Here is a 19,438-nt window from a genome sequence, read left to right on the forward strand (position 1 = left end):
TGAACTTAAAATCGAGTCAAAATAAGAAGTTTTTTATTTACACCCATTCCATTGTGACCAATTAGAAGGGCTAGCGATAATTTGTTATGACATTCCACGCCAAGCTCTATAGAGGAAGTAGAGGCAGGCGGTTCCTTCTGCTTTCGAATTGCTCTCGCAGGGTACTGTGGTGTCATCCACTGATCGGTCTGCGCAGCGCCGCTTCAAGTTCGACACGGAACGATCAGAACACACCTAACTGGCGCGTATTTGCATCGCTTTGGATCGTTCTCTGTAGATCCACACAGTCTCCCGTGCCACAAAATGATCGATTAGGTGAAATTCTTGCTGGTATTGGCAAAACTACTTTGGATATTTTAGGTAATATAAAAATTCCCTGCCAGGGACGTTGTCAAGAATAAATGGACACATATGACCACCCTAAATAGCGGACTACATCTGTTCTACTAAGCCCCACCCACTTCCCGTTCGGTTGTGTTCTACCTTTCCATTCTATTGCTGTGAGTTGTGTGGATTCTGTTTCAGAGCCTCTGTGCTGTTTTGAACATAAATAAATAAAACAAATTGACCTAGCAACAGAAGTGTCAAAAATAATGGAAGGGTTCATCTTTGGATCTACCTCTAATGCCGTCGGCTGTTGCCCTGGGTACACAATGGGCCCCTTCTTCAAGGGCTGAGCCTATAGTTCCTCTCCAATTTAAAAGCAGAATCCCATGAGGATGAGCGCTATTCATGTCCACATGTCATTCATTCCCCCATTACGTAGGATGGTGCAGTAATTAACGCATTATGTGGCATCTTGTTCTTCTCTTAAATGAATGGTCCCCCTCCCCAAAGCCCTACAGTTTCATTGCCAAGTCACGATTAGCAAGCAGAGTGAAACTAATGTGCGTGTGATGCCTCTTTTCCAGGGAAACAAACCATCCAAGTATGTCAACAAGAAACCATCGGCTCACCAGGCCAAGTTGCTGTTGAAACAGTCAAAACTGTAAAGTGTGCGTCCATCGTTTGCCAGGTGCCTTAATTAAGTTTATATGATGTCCTGGGAGTATAATAGCCTGGGGGACTAATGGAAAAAGAGGACTAAAACAGCTCTCTCTCTCTCTTTGTCCTCTCCTCGTCATGCTGTTCTCCCCTCCTCTTTTCCTTCTGTTCCTTTCCTACTATAACAGATGGTGATGTACAGAATGAACACTTGACGCGTTTATCGGCGCTTGTATCGGCCCACAACATCTGCTCCTTACTGAGTACTGCCCTCGAGGAAGGCAGCTTAAGGTGAACACTCCCGCACCCCATGCTCACAGTTACTGCACCTACAGTTGATGTATTAATAGACAAACTCGTGCGTAGTAACACTTTTGTTCACCAAGCAGGGGCCAGTAATAAAGGATTCCAATTTTGACTTGCATTGCCACCTTTTTACTGCATGCATAAATAAACAAACAAAAAAACATACATAAAAAATGAATAATACATTTAAGTTAAATAATTCATTACACTTTTGTCTTTTTAAATGTATAGACACATAAATGTTCACAAACAAAAATAATCATTACTACTTTGCTTCTAGTCTAATTAGACAACATTTTAAGACATTTCTGACATGAATAACTATGCTAAGAATAAGCTAATCAACAATGAATGTATCTTTGACAGATGGACAAAAACATATTTTCGATTAGCTAATGATTTTTTATTTTCAGTTTTTCAGTTCATTTTTATCAGGTTTTTCAATTTATATTAATTTATTTATAATTTTTAATCTATTTATTTTTGTTTTCATTTATTTTTAGTAACTGTAGTCTTTAACTTGTTTAACTTCAGATTATTTTATACAAGTTAGTTGCCAAGGCAATATTTTTAATTTTCTTTTTTCCCAAATGTTATTTTTTACACTGAACAAAATTATAAACACAACACTTTTTTTTTTGCCCTCATTTTCTGAGCTAAACTCAAAGATCTAAGACTTCTATTTACACCAAAAGGCTATTTCACTCAAATATTGTTCACAAATCTGTCTAAATATGTGTAGGCGCACTTCTCCGTTGCTGAGATTATCATCACCTCACAGGTGTGGGCATATAAAATATGATGATTAGACCGCAGATTATTGCCACAGGTGTGCCTTAGGCTGGTACAATAAAAGGACACGTTAAAATGTGCAGTTTTACGGTTTTAGGAGGTCCGGGGGGGTCCGAAAACAGTCAGTATCTGGTGTGACACCATTTTGCCTCACCGCAGTGCAACACATCTCCTTCACATTACGTGAGTTGATCAGGTTGTTGATTGTGGCCTAAGGTAATGTTTGGTCCACATCCTCTTCAGTTGGCTGTGTTGGCACAAACAATGCGGACTCTCAGTGATACTCGGTCACGGTAATACTCCTGTAGCATTCAAAAGGCCAATCAAAAATATGAACAACCTGTGTTTCATTGTCCATAACATATGGCCTGCCGCCTACCATAAACCCATAACCGCCAGCCCTATCGGCCACCTCGATCCACGCCGTTGACATCAGTCAAAACCACTCACTAACACAATGTAATACACTGCTGTCTGGCCATCTTCCATGTACAGTGCAAAAACCAGGATTACATAGCAAGGAAGAGACTAACACTCTCCCTCAAGGTTGCCAGACAACCATTCGAGATGTGCGCATTGTTGCCCACATTCAAGTTGGTCTCTGACGACGAAACTGCAGTCGGGGCGCGGACCCGAATGAGGACATGATGAGAATGCAGATTGAGCTTATCTCTGTGAGGAGGTTATCTTACAGTTTTGTGCAGAACAATCCCTTGGTTATTGACAACCGAATTGTTGCAGCAAGGCAGCTGTAGGGGTGCGTGGTTTTCAAGACGATCTTGGGCAGCGTGATAGAGCTGGATGTGATGAATGGTCCATTGGTCTTGGTGTGGTTACAGGTGGTCATGTGGTTGTGAGGGCGATTGTATGTACTGCCAAATTTCTCTGAAACGGACTTTGGAGACGGCTGTATGTGTTGAGAAAGGAAAATACTGAACATTCAATTCACGGGCAACAGCTCTGGGTGTACATTCCATATGCAAGTCACTGCCAACTGCACACTGCACACTGAACTCAAAAACTTGTGAACATCTGTGGCATTTGTTGCTGTGTGATCAAACTGCCAGCAAGATTTATAGAGTGGCCGTTTCAACTGTTGGTCACAGGCCTTATTAAATTAGAGCAACACCTGTGCAATATAATGAAATGCTGTCCCTATCAGCATTCTTGAATATAGCGCACACCTGTGCAGTTGGGTGGATGGATTATCTCGGCAAAGGAGAAGGTGGCTCACTAACCACCGAGATTAGACACATTAGTTTATTTACAAAGATTTCTGAGTAGTACATAATAGGTCCTTTTACTATCAACATAGCAAAAAGTCTTGATCTTTCAAGTTCAGCTTTTGAGTTCAGTCAAAAACACAAACAAGTGTATGCATTTTTAAATTCATTGGGGTTCACGCTTTCTTTTCAGAAGCTATGCATTTCAATTACTGAAAACAAAATTTTAATCGATTATAGTTAAGAAGACTAGCCTTACGGTTGAATTCTAAGTCATGTCGAAAAAAAAGACTTCTACAAGCAATAAACAACATTTAGTAATTATGAAAGGGAAAGCGTCTACTGTTGGTTAAGGCGTCCGCCAGTGTGAAAAAAATGAATGAAGTGGATGCAGCAATATTGATTCAATTAATACTGTAAATTAGTTTTTTTATCAATAAAAATAAATATAAAATTGCAATGTAGAAAAATTACCATTAGTATACATCTACCATTACCAATTTAAATGTACAGCACCCTTCATAAATCTATATAAAAATTTTATCAAATACCTCATTATTAGAAGTATATATTTCATCGTTTGGTAGAACTTGTCAAAAATCCTATTACTAAAAAAAGTGTTTGTTGAATGTTTTATTCACACCTCCCACTAATCATTCCAAACCAAAGTGAATGTGAATGCACCCGATGTCGTTAATTTTCGACACAATAAATAAAAACTTCTTATGGAGGACTTAATGTGCCACTAGAAGGACTTTGCGCCAAAAATGGTTAGCCTCATTTTCGCCCCAAAAAAGTAATGCTGTTGGTTGAGCCAGTTTTGCTATGTCAGATTGCTCCAAAAAACAGCAATGTTTGAAAAACGCACCACAGTGTTTACCCCACTCTTCAAAGCCAGTCTACTGGGATAGAGTATTTAAACAAGAAAATTACACACTTTAGCTATAAATATGAAAATATAATAACACATAACTGACAGGATGATGTGAGGGAATATGAGGATTAATATCCATCAAGTCTTAGTTTCCACACAAATGTCTTATGAGCCACATGAAGTGTGGATGTGTGTGTGTGTGTGTGTGTGTGTAGTGTGTGTGTGTGTGTAGTGTGTGTGTGTGTTGTGTGTGTGTGTGTGTGTGTGTGGACCTGTAGGACCTCATGGAGAGTGAAGGAATCACGCTGGACTGGATGTTTCGCTATTCTCTGATCAATGACATTGTTAAGGTGAGCGTTTTCACATCAGAGACTCTTCTGCTCTTAATCTCAGGAGGAAAAGGAAAAGGAAAGATGTCTTGCTGTTGTTAATGATGCGTGTCAAAGGGAAAACTAAAATATATAATCTTTCGCATCAAACTGCTTTGCATTTTTTTTAAATATAGTTTTCGGTTAAATTGAGACGGCCCTCCTGTGAGACATTTTATAGGGGTGGTTTTGAGACGTGTGTGTAATTTGAAGTTGTTCATGAGGATGTCAGTTCCCTGACAGGCAATTTATGACTCCAGAAGCATAATGCAGTTGCAAAAGAGTCTGTAATTAATATTTTCATGGTGTGGTGTTGGTAAATACGACGGAATGCTGTCAGATGTCTTTATAAGGACTGTCATCTTTTCACCACTCAGGGAATGGCGTTCCTCCACAACAGCGTCATTGTCTCCCACGGCAACCTGAAGTCGTTCCAACTGCGTGTGGACAGTCGCTTCGTTCTGAAGATCACTGATTACGGCCTGGAAAGTTTTCGCAAGGAGACCAACCTGGAGGATGTGCACGCTCTCTATTGCACGTGAGTACCATGGCAACACGTAGATACAGATTGCATGCGTGTGAAGATTGTAACATCCTGCATTTTGCATTCGCAGGCAAACTGTGGACGGCCCCCGAGCTTCTGCGTGCCGACAACCCACCTGCATGTGGGACAGACGTCTACAGCGTCTTACAGCTTTGGCAATCATCCTGCAAGAACTCGCCCTGCCTGAAGGGGCGTCATTCTACCTGGAAGGCCTTGTCTCAGCCCTAAAGGTCAGAGGTCAAACACAATGCTCTGAACGTGTAATCAAGGTTATTTTTTGACTAGATCTATTCATGAATTTTTTTAATCCATTTATTTAGATTTTTTTTGGAAGCCATTATGTCATAAAAATATCAACAATATGTCCTGATATTATGTTGCAGAAAGCCTCATTTCGGATTTGCTGCAACTGCCCAAAAGTTTAATAATATTAATGAATGAATATATAAATAAATAAAAAAAAAATAAATAAATAAAATACACAGAAAATAAATTGGGTATCTTGTATGAAACCATATGAAACCAACCAGTGTTGTTTTAATAATATTTATACATAATTATATTATTTATTTATATTTTTAATTAGCTTTTAGTATTATAATTTTAGTTTTAATTTAATTTTTATTATTTTTTTATATTTTATTTATTTATAATATTTCTATATAACTTTATTTATTTTTATTCAGTTCTATTTAGGTATTTTAATACTTCAGCCTAAACATATTTTTAATTCACTTAGCTGCCAATGCACCATTTCTCATTTTGTTCAAGTTTATGTTTTATCTGATAATTTTATTTGATTTCAGCTTTTATTTCAATTATCAATACAATTAAATTACTAATATCAATTAAACTAATTTTCATTTTTTGTTTTAAAAATGTTTTTGATTTTTAATTAATATTTTCAGTTTTTTATTTTAGTTAACAATAACAACACTGAAATCAGCATGAAGATTTACAGTTCTATATATTTTTAAAGGGTTTTTCAGACTCTTGGGAAGAAAAAAAAAAACAGGTAACTTTTATAAGAAGTACTAATATGTACCTTTTAGGTACTAATGTGTACTTCTAAGGAATTAATATGTACCATTCGGGGTAAATAAGGTACAAAAATATAAGTTTTAGCTTTTGTGACTTTTTTGGTTTTTTTTTTTTTTTTTGAGTGTATTCCGTACATTCTTATTTATCACTTAGTGCTGGGTTTGACGTGACTGATTTCATTGGTTCTCGCTTGTTTACTAGCAAATTACAATAGAAGCACACAAGAGAAATTGTCATATTTGGGTGAACATTACCTTTTAGCAACAGTCTCTTAAAAGCGTCACTTTCTGCTTGATCCCTAGAGAACCATAAAATAGACAGTAATTTTATTTTCATGCTTTCAAGAAAAGTTTTTGGGTGAATATGAATATTTCAGCATTACACACTCATGAGAATGGTTAACTCATTATGCAGGTGAGAGTGCTTTCTCGTTTAGCGCTTTTTCTTTTGATGTGAATCAAAACAACATTAAATAAAATGTGTTAATAAGATACAGATTATGCAGTGAATTACACTGAAAGCACGGTTTGCTTTTCCATGTCATTTTTCCTTTCTGTGTCAGCTGTGATTACATTCACCTCAACCTCTCTCCTGCTTACTCACCTTGTGAGCACAAATTAAAACAGTCTTCATTTATCAAAGCATTAGTAACAGTGGCCCTAAATAATCTTTGCACACTTAAAATGCTATTACGTTAGAAAACAAAAATATTAAACCAAGAGGCATTTATTTTAACGATAGCATACTTCAAAAGCTAAAGATTTCACATAAAGAAATTTCGTAGGTTTTAAATAAAACACCAGCCTATTAAAGGAATAGTTCACCCAAAAATGAAAATCTACTCAACCTTAGGTCCATCCAAGATGTAGATGAATTTGTTTCTACATGGGAACAGATTTGGAGAAATTTAGAATTTCATCACTTGCTCACCAAATTGATCCTTTACAGTGAATGGGTGCCGTCAGAATGAGAGTCCAAACAGCTGATAAAAACATCACAATAATCCACAAGTAATCCACACTACTCCAGTCCATCAGTTAACATCTTGTGAAGTGAAACATCATCAATACATTTTATCTTCAAACCACTGACTGGAGTTGTGTGGATTATTGTGATGTTTTGATCAGCTGTTTAGACTCTCATTCTGACGGCACCCATTCACTGTAGAGGATCCATTAGTGAGCAAGGTGAATTCAAAATTTCTCAAAATCTGTTCCCATGAAGAAACAAATTAATCTACATCTTGGATGAACCTGAGGGGTCAGTTCATTTTTTAGATTAACTATTCCTTAAGAAGTAAAAGTAAAAATATCTTAGACAAGTGAAGTTGGTTCTGGTTTAACGATATATACTGCAATGACATTCAGGCATTTTTAAGTGGTCAAATACTTTTTTGTCCAATATATACACAAATACATGCAATAAAGATACGGATTATTAGTTATGCTGCATATAAACCTTTAGAAGTATTCTTTGTTTGTGCAAAGTGTCCTGGTCACTTTCAGCCGTGACACAGTAGCTGTCTCTGTTGCTTTCTTTATTTTGTGTGCTTTGGGTTGGAAAGTCTTTGTTACAGTATGTTCTGAGTCTTATTTACATTCTATCGGTGTCAGTATTGCTTATGTACAGAGTCATGGATACAAACACATACTCACTGAATGTGACCCGTCCTCATAACCGGATCACCACACGCATGCCAGCGGCTGCATTAAAGAGAAACAATAAAACATGAGTGACGTGTCTGGAGCAGAGCCAGCTCTCCACCAGAACAAAGGGAGTCAAAGACAGCAATGAGAGAATGCCATTAACTGTCAGAGCAACAGAAGTATGCTTAAGTAAAAAAAAGAGTACACTTAAGCATACCTTTATAATGTAGTACTTACTACGAAAATACTTAGAATATATTTAAAGGTAGGGTAGGCAATTTCAGAGATTGCTTTAAAAGCATAAGATCCCACCCTACCTGCAAATCACTCTCCAAAGCCACGCCTCCTCCAAAACACATGAGCGTGTACAAGCAGACCAGAGTCTAACCAGCGACACGATGAGAGCCGGCATCAACGCTGTCAGATTACCTTATGTCTCATTCACAGATGAGAAAACATTACAGTACAAAGCGCTTAATAATACAATAGTAATTCCATTCTCGCCCAGTCTGCAGAAGTGTAATGGACCGCGCTGATGACGAATCATGTCTGTGCACAGAGGCATGCAAATACATATGCTGACAGGCAGGCAGGACAGCAAGACCGAAGATTTTGATTGGATTATATGAATACATATAAATATATTTAGACCACTTAACTTAGTGATTGCTATCGGAATGTGAAAACTTTCTGCAGTTTAGTACATTTAAAATATATAAACTTTAAAGGGGTAGTTCACCCAAAAATGAAAATTCTGTCATAAATTACTCACCCTTATCTTGTTCCAAATCCGTTAGACCTTTATTCATCTTCAGAAAACAAAGCTATTTTTGATGAAATTTTAGTATTTTCTGACCCTTCATAGACAGCAATGGAATCGACACATTCAAGGCGCAGAAAGGTGATAAGGATATCATTAAAATAGGGCCATGTGACATCAGGGTTCAATCATAATGTTATAAAGCTACGAGAATATTTTTTGTGGACTTTTTGTTCATCAAAAATGTCTTAATTTGTCTTCTGAAGATGAACGAAGGTCTCACAACATGAGGGTGAGTAATTAATGACAGAATTTTCTTCTTTTTATTTTTTTGTGAAATATCCCTTTAAATGTAATATCAAATAACAAAATGCAGTTACAATTACAATCTAGTACTTTATGTACTTTAGTATGTTAGTCAACACATCAAAATATGTGGCCTTCTTTAAAGAGTATATATCAGCTACTTTAAAACAGCTTTGTATGTAGCTCATCCAGTCGTTATTTTAGAGCCAGCTAAAAGACTGAGGGATGAAGATATAGGGAATATATATTATTTTTTTTCCCCAGAGTGCAGTGAGGTGTGGGACAGAAAGGTCATGACAGTTTTGTATCATCATCACTCCCGTTGATTGCTGTGAAGACATTTGTTAAGTCCAAGGTCTTCTCAAAACCTGTGAATGACACTTTCATCTCTTTTTTTTCACACATTTGCTCTTTCTTTCTCTCGCACCAGTGGGGAGTCCGATCGCAATCACTGTTTTTCTGTGAAATTTGCTATGCTAATTCTATGTGCTAATTTGTGTATGTTATTTCCTGTGTGATAGAGAGTTGTGTAACTCGCTGTCTGGAGAATGTTTAATTGCATGTTTGTTCATTTTTCTTATCATTACTGTCACTTGTTTTGTGGTTCAGTGATCATAGAGCGTGTGGCGGAAGGCCGCTGGCCGTACCTGCGTCCGCTGCTGTGTCCTCAGAGCCACAGTGATGAGTTGGGACAGCTGATGCAGCGCTGCTGGTCAGAAGACATCAACGAGAGGCCCGACTTCAACCAGATTAAAGTACTGCTCCGCAAGAATAACCGGTACCTGACTCACAAATCAGCTCATACGCAAGAGCTCAAATGACAATTTTTTTTATTTAAAGAGCGCGTTAGTAATGTGCACCTATAGGTGGGCATACACTGCTTATTACACACACAGGGGACACGCAGAAGCATGCAAACGTCAAATATTAATTAAAAATTAAAGGATTACAGTGCAGCTTCGTTTCCTCTCTGGAGACGCATTCAGTCTTTGCTCTTGCAAATTCCGCCATATAAATAGCTAATCCACTAATTCTTAAACTGGGAAAATTAAACTCTTATTGGTTTATTGCCTGTTATGCCCAAAGCACACCCATTACTCATTAAGAGAATAGGGACAACCCTTTTAGACCATGCACCGGGTGCAACCACCATTTTTCCCGCTGTTAAACTAGCAAACGTGGATTCAGACACGCCCTGGGTGCACCTGCGCCTTGTGCTTTAGACCATGTGCTTAGATTGTTAAAATAGGGCCCAAAGTGTTACCTGAAATGTGTATGCATATGATAACATATGTTAATAACAGACACAATTACAAACGTTCACTAGTTTTTTAAAGTACATTTTTAAAGATATTTTAAAACGTTTGCTGCATAGTTTAAAATATCTTTTATACAACTGTGTTTTTGAGAAAAGAAAAAAAAAGGATGGGACTGCTAATAATAGAGTGCCATAAAACAGAATTTTCAGAATTATGTGCAAGGAATAGCCCACTTCTCTTCAAATTTTCTGCACTGATTTGTGGACAAAATTGCAATTCTGTGGGATAGTATGGTATAAAGTCTTAGATGGAGCTAGGAGCATGGTGCTATGGTGTTAACTAAAATATGAAATCATTTTAAATAATAATTTTCTTAGTTAATATTTTATTAATCATTGTTTACATAATAAACCTTGTGTATTATGTGTGTTCAGTTGATCTTTTTCGCCTCCACTGCCTGTGCTGCAGTGAACACAACTCTTGTCTCTGCCTCATCTTCTCTGTTTTGGCCTCAGGGGATATGGTTCCAACATCCTGGATAACCTCCTGTCCCGTATGGAGCAGTATGCTAATAACCTGGAGGAGCTGGTGGAGGAGAGGACGCAGGCGTACCATGAGGAGAAGCGTAAAGCTGAAGCTCTGCTCTATCAGATCCTCCCACAGTGAGTCCTAGTTTGTTCAAAGCGTTTGTAAATCATATGATGATGAATGTACCATTCAAAAGTCTGGGGTCAATGAGATTTCTAAGGTAGTTAATACTTTTATTCATCATTTAATTCAAAAGTGACAGTAAAGTATGGAAGGCCAGTTTTCAATTCAATTTTACATCTCACAATTATGATCAAATAAATCCACCAATAGGGAGCATAAGAGACTTGTTCCAAAAACATTACTGACCCCAAACTTTTTGAAAAAAAAAAAATAAATACTAAATTATGTGCAATGATCTTTTTTTCAATTGAAGCCATTTTTCTCACTGGCATGAGGCTGTATCTGATTGTGTGTGTGTGTGTGTGTGTGTGTGTGTGTGTGTGTGTGTGTGTGTGCGTGTGTGTGTGTGTGTGTGTGTTTGTGTGTGTGTTTTGTTTCAGCTCGGTGGCTGAGCAGCTGAAGCGAGGTGAGATGGTGCAGGCAGAAGCCTTTGACTCAGTCACCATCTACTTCAGTGACATTGTGGGCTTCACCGCATTATCAGCCGAAAGCACACCCATGCAGGTCAGAAACCCTCTGTAAAGGGGTAATTCAGTAAACGCTCCTCAAACAGACGCACACAAATAATTATAGGCTAATTTTGTTTTTTTACTGCGACAATCGTGAGTGCAGTATTGAATTCTAGCTGATCTATTTGTCCATTTGCACCCGCCACAGGTGGTGACGCTGCTGAATGATCTCTACACTTGCTTTGATGCAATCATCGACAATTTTGACGTGTACAAGGTAATTCCAGATAGTCATTACATTCACTGCTTGTTCAGCGACACACGTGCTGGATTAGCTTAGAGGGATAGTTCACGCAAAATGAAAATTGGTCATCATTTACTCACCCTTATGTTTTTTTCCCAACTTGAAAAAAAAGAATTTCTCTCTTCTGTTAAACCACAAAAGAAAATATTTTGAAGAAAAAAAAAAACAGGTTCCGGCAGCCATTGACTTCCATTGTATTTTTTTTACTGTACTATGGAAGTCAATGGCTGTTCATTCTTCAAAATATATTCTTTTGTGTTCAACATAAGAAAGAACTAAGAACTATCCTTTTAAGTGGCTGAGATGTTTCTCACAGTCTCTGCCCACCACTGAGCCGAACGATGTGTTTTTTGTGTGGCGCCCCCCAGGTGGAGACCATCGGTGACGCCTACATGGTGGTGTCAGGCCTTCCCGTGAGGAACGGGAAACTGCACGCACGTGAGATCGCCCGCATGTCTCTGGCTCTGCTGGAAGCTGTTCACTCATTTCGAATCCGCCACCGACCCGACCAGCAGCTCCGCCTACGCATCGGCATCCACAGCGGTGAGGGTCAGGGGTCATGAAAGTGTTTAATATTAGAGTACAGCACAGAGTGGTCTGGCCTCTCTGAGGACATCTCTGTGTGTTGATGGCTGACTAATGGGGAGCTTTGACTGATGGTTATGTGTGTTTTCATGTGTCCAGGCCCCGTGTGTGCAGGGGTGGTTGGTTTGAAAATGCCTCGGTATTGTTTGTTTGGCGATACCGTCAACACAGCTTCACGCATGGAATCTAATGGAGAAGGTGAGGCGCCTCCAGACTTTTGAAACGATTGTGTTCCACACTTTATTTTTCCCTGAAGTCCATTTATAATGTTTTTGTATAATTTCAAGGTTTCTTGCACCACAACAGTTGTACTGTAATTTACACTACTGTTCAAAGATTTGTGGTTGGTTGAAATAATTAATTTATGCTCAGCAAGGCTGCATTTGTTTGAACAAGAATGACATTAAAACAGTAATAGTGTCAAATATTACAATTTAAAATAACTGTTGTCTATTTTAATGTTTTCAAATGTAATTTATTCCTTTGAGGCAAAGCTAAATTTTCAGCATCATTACTCCAGTCTTCAGTGTCACATGGTCCTTCAGAAATCTGTCTAATATGCTGATTTCATGCTCTATACATTTTGTTTTATTATTATTTTTATCAGTGCTGATTTTCCTATTATTATTATTTTTGAGGAAACTTCATATATATTTTTACAGGATTCTGTGATGAATAGAAAGCTTAAAAGAACAGTATTTATTTGAAATGGAAATATTTTTTAACATTATGAATGTCTTCTGATCATTTTAATGCATCCTTGCTAAATAAAAGTGTTTAGTTATTTTTTAAAGATTTTACTGACCCCAAACTGTAGTTTTGAACAGTAGTGTAGCTAAAAATGATCTTTCTGACATATGGAATTGATCCATTTACTACATCTTTAAGTCTTGTATATGTAAATGATCTCTGTTATGATTGGTTAACCTCTTTGCGTGTAAAAGCTGCAACTTTTTGATGATTCATTTAAACTAGTCTGGCATCTGTAAATCACTTGAGTGAACTTGAGTGTGCTGTCGGGAATAATCATTTCCATATAAATATAGTGATAAACAGAAGCATTTTTCAGTACAAAAAAAAATGATATATATAAAATGCCGTGCCTGAACTCCTGGAAACCCTTGAGAAAGAGACTTTTGCTTTATTGTATTCAATATGCACTTCAAGTGTACTTCAAATCTCAGAAGTATATTTAAAAAACTGTACATAGAGATAATGTAATATTAATGAAACGAAAAGCAACTTTAAGAGATTTCACTTTTATTTTTATTTTTTTCACACACTTAGTTTTCTTTAAAAAAGATACTTTGTAAAATTAAAATGTTTACATACATTTAAATCATTGTTTTAATAGTCTTTTGTCATGCCTTAAAAAAGTACACTTAATGTATTGACTAACATAGTTAATTACATGTAAAGTAGATGATTATAATTCTAACTGTATTGTGTTATTTGATATTGATTTTAAAGTTAATATAGTTTAAATGTACTAAATTGCCACTTCATAATTACAGATGTGTAATTACTAATATAATTAAACACATGACATAGAAGCTTTAAAGGGTTACTCCACCGCAAAATGAAAAATTTGTCATTAATCACTTACCCCCATGTCGTTCCAAACCCGTAAAAGCTCTGTTCGTCTTCAGAACCCAATTTAAGATATTTTGGATGAAAACGGGAGGCTTGAGACTGTCCCATAGACTGCCAAATAAATAACAGTGTCAAGGTCCAGGAAAGTATGAAAAGCATCATCAGAGTAGTCCATCTTTCATCAGACGTGCAATCTGGGTTATATGAAGCGACGGAAACACTTTTTGTAAGCGAAGAAAACAAAAATAACGACTTTATTCAACAATTCCTTTGTCAACAGTCTCCTCTGTGTCTCTCCATATCATCGTATGCTGCGTATGCTCTTCTGTATCACCGCGCCACAAGGATGCGAAAAGTTCTCCCGGTTCTTTATGTAACCCAGATAGCATGTCTGATAGCAGATGGAGTATTCTGACGGTGACTTTCATACCTTTTATGGACCTTGACACTGTTATTTACTTGGCAGTCTATGGGACAGTCACAGGCCTCCCGGTTTTCATCCAAAATATCTTAAATTGGGTTCTGAAGATGAACTAAGCTTTTACGGGTTTGGAACGACATGGGGGTAAGTGATTAATGACAAAATTTTCATTTTGGGGTGGTGTATCCCTTTAATAGAAATGACATTAAAGTATGTTTTAGTTTAAAAGCCATTTCTTAATATATATATGTAGTTGTTCATGCAGTGTGTTAATGTGCTGATAGTTCAGACGGTGCCTGTTTCTAAATAAAAAGTTTGTGCAGCTTAATTTACATCAATTAGAATTCATCATAAGAAATTATAAGTTGTATTTCTTCTTCTAGAAATATAATAAAATAATGAACCTTAGTCACGGTGTTTAAGGTTGATTATATGTTATTTAATTTGATGCAAACTAAAATGACACAGTGAGGGAAAGAAATGCAGAGAAAAAATGTGTGTGTGTGTGTGTGTGTGTGTGTGTGTGTGTGTGTGTGTGTGTGTGTGTGTGTGTGTGTGTGTGTGTGTGTGTGTGTGTGTGTGTGTGTGTGTGATTATTTCATCATCTACTATACACTGATTTCTCCCCCATCAGCCCTGAAGATCCATGTTTCAGAGGCCACACGGGCCGTCCTGCAGGAATTCAACTGCTTCCAGCTGGAGCTCAGAGGAGATGTGGAGATGAAGGGAAAGGGACGGATGAGGACGTACTGGCTGCTAGGAGAGATCAGCTCCAATAATGCCTAAAAACTGACAGACAGAGAGAAAGAGCAATGCACCAGAGAGGAGAGAACAAAACAAACGCATCTAAACAAGTACCAGGGTAAAAGAAGATTTCTTCAGAAAAAGACCTGACTTAGTTCATCTTTCATTTCCCAAAAGCTTCATGTTATTGCTTCATGGGAACCTAGCTGTGACTTTTTTCGCCAAGTGAACTCAGAAGAGTTGAGCAGAATCGTTTAGACACTTGAAAGATGACAACACACACCATCAGATCGGTGTGACCGGATCAAGTGTTTACGGGTCTCGTAGAAGTTTTGAATTTTATTTGTCGTGATAGGTCTTTGTCCAGATTTTTTTAAGCCTCATGTTCCTGTTACTGGTCACACAGAGACACAGTGCTGTAGTCACTCTAGTTTTTTAACCATGTGAAATGTTCTCGATTCCTCCTCTGGGATGCAGGTCAGCTCAGATCTCTTCTATCTGCCAAAACTGATCCAGTCAGCAGAGAAAAGTTACGCACAGAAGAGAAATAATAATAAATGGCAAGTATGGTTAAGAGAGCAAAGAAATGTGCAATGATGGATTTTGTTCTCGGATCTCAAGAGCATTTCCCTACAGATGTTGCAATAGTGTTTCAGAGAAACCAGTACAGGGATGTTCTTTTCTTCATTTAATAGCAGGATTTACTTTCCCTTAAAGTCATCAAGAAACACCAACACTTTTAACTTCCAGAATGTGAGATATTTCCAAATGGAACTTGGTTTAATATTTGAATTCTGAGATTCCACTCGGATCCATTCATGTGCTTGGATTTCAAAAAAATTTGGGGTCAGTTAGATTTTTTTTTTTTTTTTTAAGAAATTAATAAATTAATACTGTGATTCAGCAAGGATGCATTAAATTGATCAAAAGTGAAAGTAAACACTTTTTAATGTTACAGAAGGTTTCTATTTCAAATACAAAGAACCTTGTGTCACAGTTTCCATAAAAATATTTAGCAGCATAATGGTTTCCAACATTGATAATAATAAGAAATGTTTCTTAAAAGCAGCAAATTAAAATAATTTCTGAAGGATCATGTGACACTGAAGACTGAAGTAATGATGCTGAAAATTAAGCTTTGCATCACAGGAATAAATTCCATTTTATTCAAATAGAAAAGAGTTCATTTAAATTGTAATAATATTTCACACTATTACGCTATACTGTATTTTGATCAAACAAATGCAGCCTTGGTGAGCATAAAGAGACTTGGAAACATCTTATCAACCCCAAACCTTTGACCAGTAGTGTAGACTGTGTCAAAAACCCCTCTATATCATCATTTCTATACTCTTTTGCAAAATATCGAAGAACAAAATAAGTATGTGGCACACAGCTATAATAAAATAACACTGGTAGCGATGCAAACAGCAAAATGTGTATATTTTTATTTTCTTGATGTTTTGAAGATCGTATCAGATTTTTCAGATCTTCATAAGTGTGTACTCAGCATTTTCTGAAAACATGAAACTTTCTAACCAAAAGCTTCCTGTTGCTCACGACAAAATCTCAGCTTTGCCCAATTCCATCCAGCATGAAGTTTAAGATGAAGTTAAATCACATTATCCTCCCCCATTCTGAAAACTTTCACAGATTCTGGGGTTTTGTAAGGTGTCAGCTCACCTCCCTGTGTCTAAGCGGAGATAATGAGGATGTGGACAGAAACTTTCCCTGCTGCGATGACACCCGCGGAGCCATCCAATCTCACCGGCTCAGAGTCCTCTGGGATGGCTGTTACATTTTAGTACAATCTGAAATCTTCGGTCCTCTTGCTGTGCAGATGGCTGCATACATTACATCCTGAGAGGAAACAGTCCAACATTAAAAGCTTTGTTAATCACGCTGCCCTGTTTTTGAAATAAACATGAATGTCTGGCCCAGATGTAAATAAATGCGGTGTTTTTCCACATCACTTATCTTCTGCTGTGACAACTGTCAGTCAAACTGTAGCAATGCAGCACGTGACAGCAGACGTCTTGTGTCATGAGATCCTGATTGATAATATCAGATGTACAGCCTTTAAGCAGCAGTTCTGTTGGGAGGGAATGAATAATGATTGTATTGATTAATCTGTCCTCCATGTGTGGTTTGCATAGCTGGGTCTGAAGGGATATTGGTATACTGCAAAGTCTTTAAGTAAAGTTTAAATTGATTAATGTGGGTTTTTTTATGTTTGAGGGGAGGGGGATTATGTAAAATAAAGACATTAAAAACACTGAGCCATCTTCACTAATTCTTGTGCTTTTAATGGTGTACACTGTGGTATTTGTCTCACAAAGTCAGCCTTTTAAAGGGGTCATCGGATGCCCATTTTCCACAAGTTGATATAATTTTTTAGGGTGTTAAATTATGGGTGTCCTATTATGCTTTTTCACTTTTTTTAACTTTAGTTAGTCTGTAATGTTGCTGTTTCAGCATAAAAAAAGATCTGCAAAGTACACTTCAAAAGGAGACATTTTATTTAACAGAAATCACTTTTCAAAAACTACAACGAACGACTCGTTTGCACTACAACCATAGACTGTATAAAAACATGGACGTAGCGTGACATCACCTGTAGATTCCTGAAGAGCATTTTTGAAGCGCAAAGTGGGCGGAGCGGGCCACCCCCATCTTGGCAGCTTGTCACTCCCGGATAATCGAAAATGGGCAAAAAGGCGGGAGCTGGTTGCTGAAGTCAAGCCCACCTAGCGCGACGCAATGTCAGCAGCGGCAATCCACTTGATTTTGACACAATATTCACTCTGAAGCTGGCAGGGTAAGCCACCTTAAGCTGAAGCTATGGTAATGTGCATGATGTCATTTCCCGACCAGGCGCCAAGTAGAGCCAATCACAACACACACTGGCCCAGCTAACCAATCACAGCACATTTCGTATTTCAGAAGGCGGGCCTTCATTTGATACAGGAACTATTCGAGCCGTTCATGCCAGACTGGATATAGAGGTGTTGTACTAATGTAAAATATGTAAAAAAAATAATGTGTTTTTGAACAACCTAGTGTGAGAGCCTGTTCTAGTACACCCCCAAAACAAAATCAAGACTTTGTAAAAGAGCATAATAGGACCAGTTTAATGAAAAGTCTATAACATACTTTGGTTAAAATTTCTCAATGGTAGTGTAAAAAACACCTTTTTTACCCTGTCAAATCGTTTTGTAGCATTTTCCTTTAAATGTTAATGAGCACTGCTGACCCCGCCCCTCTCCCAAGCCGCTCTCACTGTTTAGTTTAGCCGAATTCATCATGAACCTTGCTAATTAGCACATTATTAGGAAAGGAGATTTGCAAAGATTCATTAAAAAAAACCTTATACTCGCTTCTTCTCTTGGTAAAGCTGGATCTTGAATGATTCGTGCGGACATAGACGCATTTAGGTAGAACTTTATCCACTGCGTCTTCAGCGGCTCAGATGTCGGGAGTAAATGACAACTGCTGTGTTCATTATTACATCCAACAACAGAACACCTCAATCGCTTAGGAGTCATTCTTGTCTACATCTGCTCCAGCGGTGAAACAATGGTGGACTGATGACAGTCACTCAGGGCGGAGCTAAGGTAACACGCCAGTCCAGTCTGTGCTGAAATGCCACTGTCAATCAAACTATCGTGGGAGGGGCCTGTTTTTGTGACATCACACAGACAGGCATCTGATCGGCTCGATTTGAGAAAGGGGTAAAGATTTTAGTAGATTAAAGAAAAAAAAACACTGGGTGGATTTTTATGATTATAGAGTGGTAGCAACTGGTAAAAGTGCATGTAGCATCCAGTGGCCCCTTTAAAGAATAATGCATATAAGATATAAGCACTGCTATATTAGCACTTTTCAATTATATTTTGGCAAGTAGAGACCATTTATACTGGGGTAAATTGCCATGTGTAATTTCTGTTAACCAAAACAACCTTTATGTTTTCCATTTTTTTGCAGTTTCATAAATATATATATTAATTGTTTTACTGTTTAAATATAATACTGTAAAAATATATTTACCTATTAATGAACAACAAATATGTTTACTGTATATTGGAAATATGCAGAATAATATATTGTGTTAATATATTACAATATATTAAATAAGGAATTGCTGCTTTTCATAAATTGAAAACAAAAAATATGTGACAATATATTTACTTATACATACTCGTAATATATTTTATTTTGAATATATATTCTACTATATACATATCAAATATTGTGGGATGTATAGATTAACATTGAAAATAAGTAAACTGAGAAGACCATATGCTTTAAACATGATTTATATATATATATATCAAGTAATATCTAATACTAATAAAGTAATCTTCCACAACATATATGTACTGTAATTAAAAATTATATAGCCTATATAATGGCTTTCAGTAATATTTAATTACATATATAACATCTTTTTGAAACAGAAATAACAGCATTTAATATATATTTATGAAAATATAAGTGCCAAAAATTAGCCTTTTTAGTAAGCAGTGAT

General features: G+C 37.1%; 1 protein-coding gene across 1 annotated transcript in view; it reads left to right on the top strand.

The window, feature by feature from the left end:
• The window catches only part of LOC109085447 (atrial natriuretic peptide receptor 1-like), a 1,054,061-nt gene extending 1,038,271 nt beyond the window's left edge, over positions 1-15,790 (top strand). Inside the window, exons 15-21 of the mRNA XM_042745442.1 lie at positions 9,454-9,622; positions 10,619-10,765; positions 11,195-11,318; positions 11,472-11,540; positions 11,936-12,110; positions 12,252-12,350; positions 14,801-15,790. Of these exons, the coding sequence (XP_042601376.1) occupies positions 9,454-9,622; positions 10,619-10,765; positions 11,195-11,318; positions 11,472-11,540; positions 11,936-12,110; positions 12,252-12,350; positions 14,801-14,952 (935 nt within the window). The 3' untranslated portion in view covers positions 14,953-15,790. The remainder of the gene's footprint in view (positions 1-9,453; positions 9,623-10,618; positions 10,766-11,194; positions 11,319-11,471; positions 11,541-11,935; positions 12,111-12,251; positions 12,351-14,800) is intronic.
• Positions 15,791-19,438: the final 3,648 nt, after the last annotated feature.

Source organism: Cyprinus carpio, chromosome B19, assembly GCF_018340385.1.
Source record: "Cyprinus carpio isolate SPL01 chromosome B19, ASM1834038v1, whole genome shotgun sequence".
Taxonomy (NCBI): domain Eukaryota; kingdom Metazoa; phylum Chordata; class Actinopteri; order Cypriniformes; family Cyprinidae; genus Cyprinus; species Cyprinus carpio.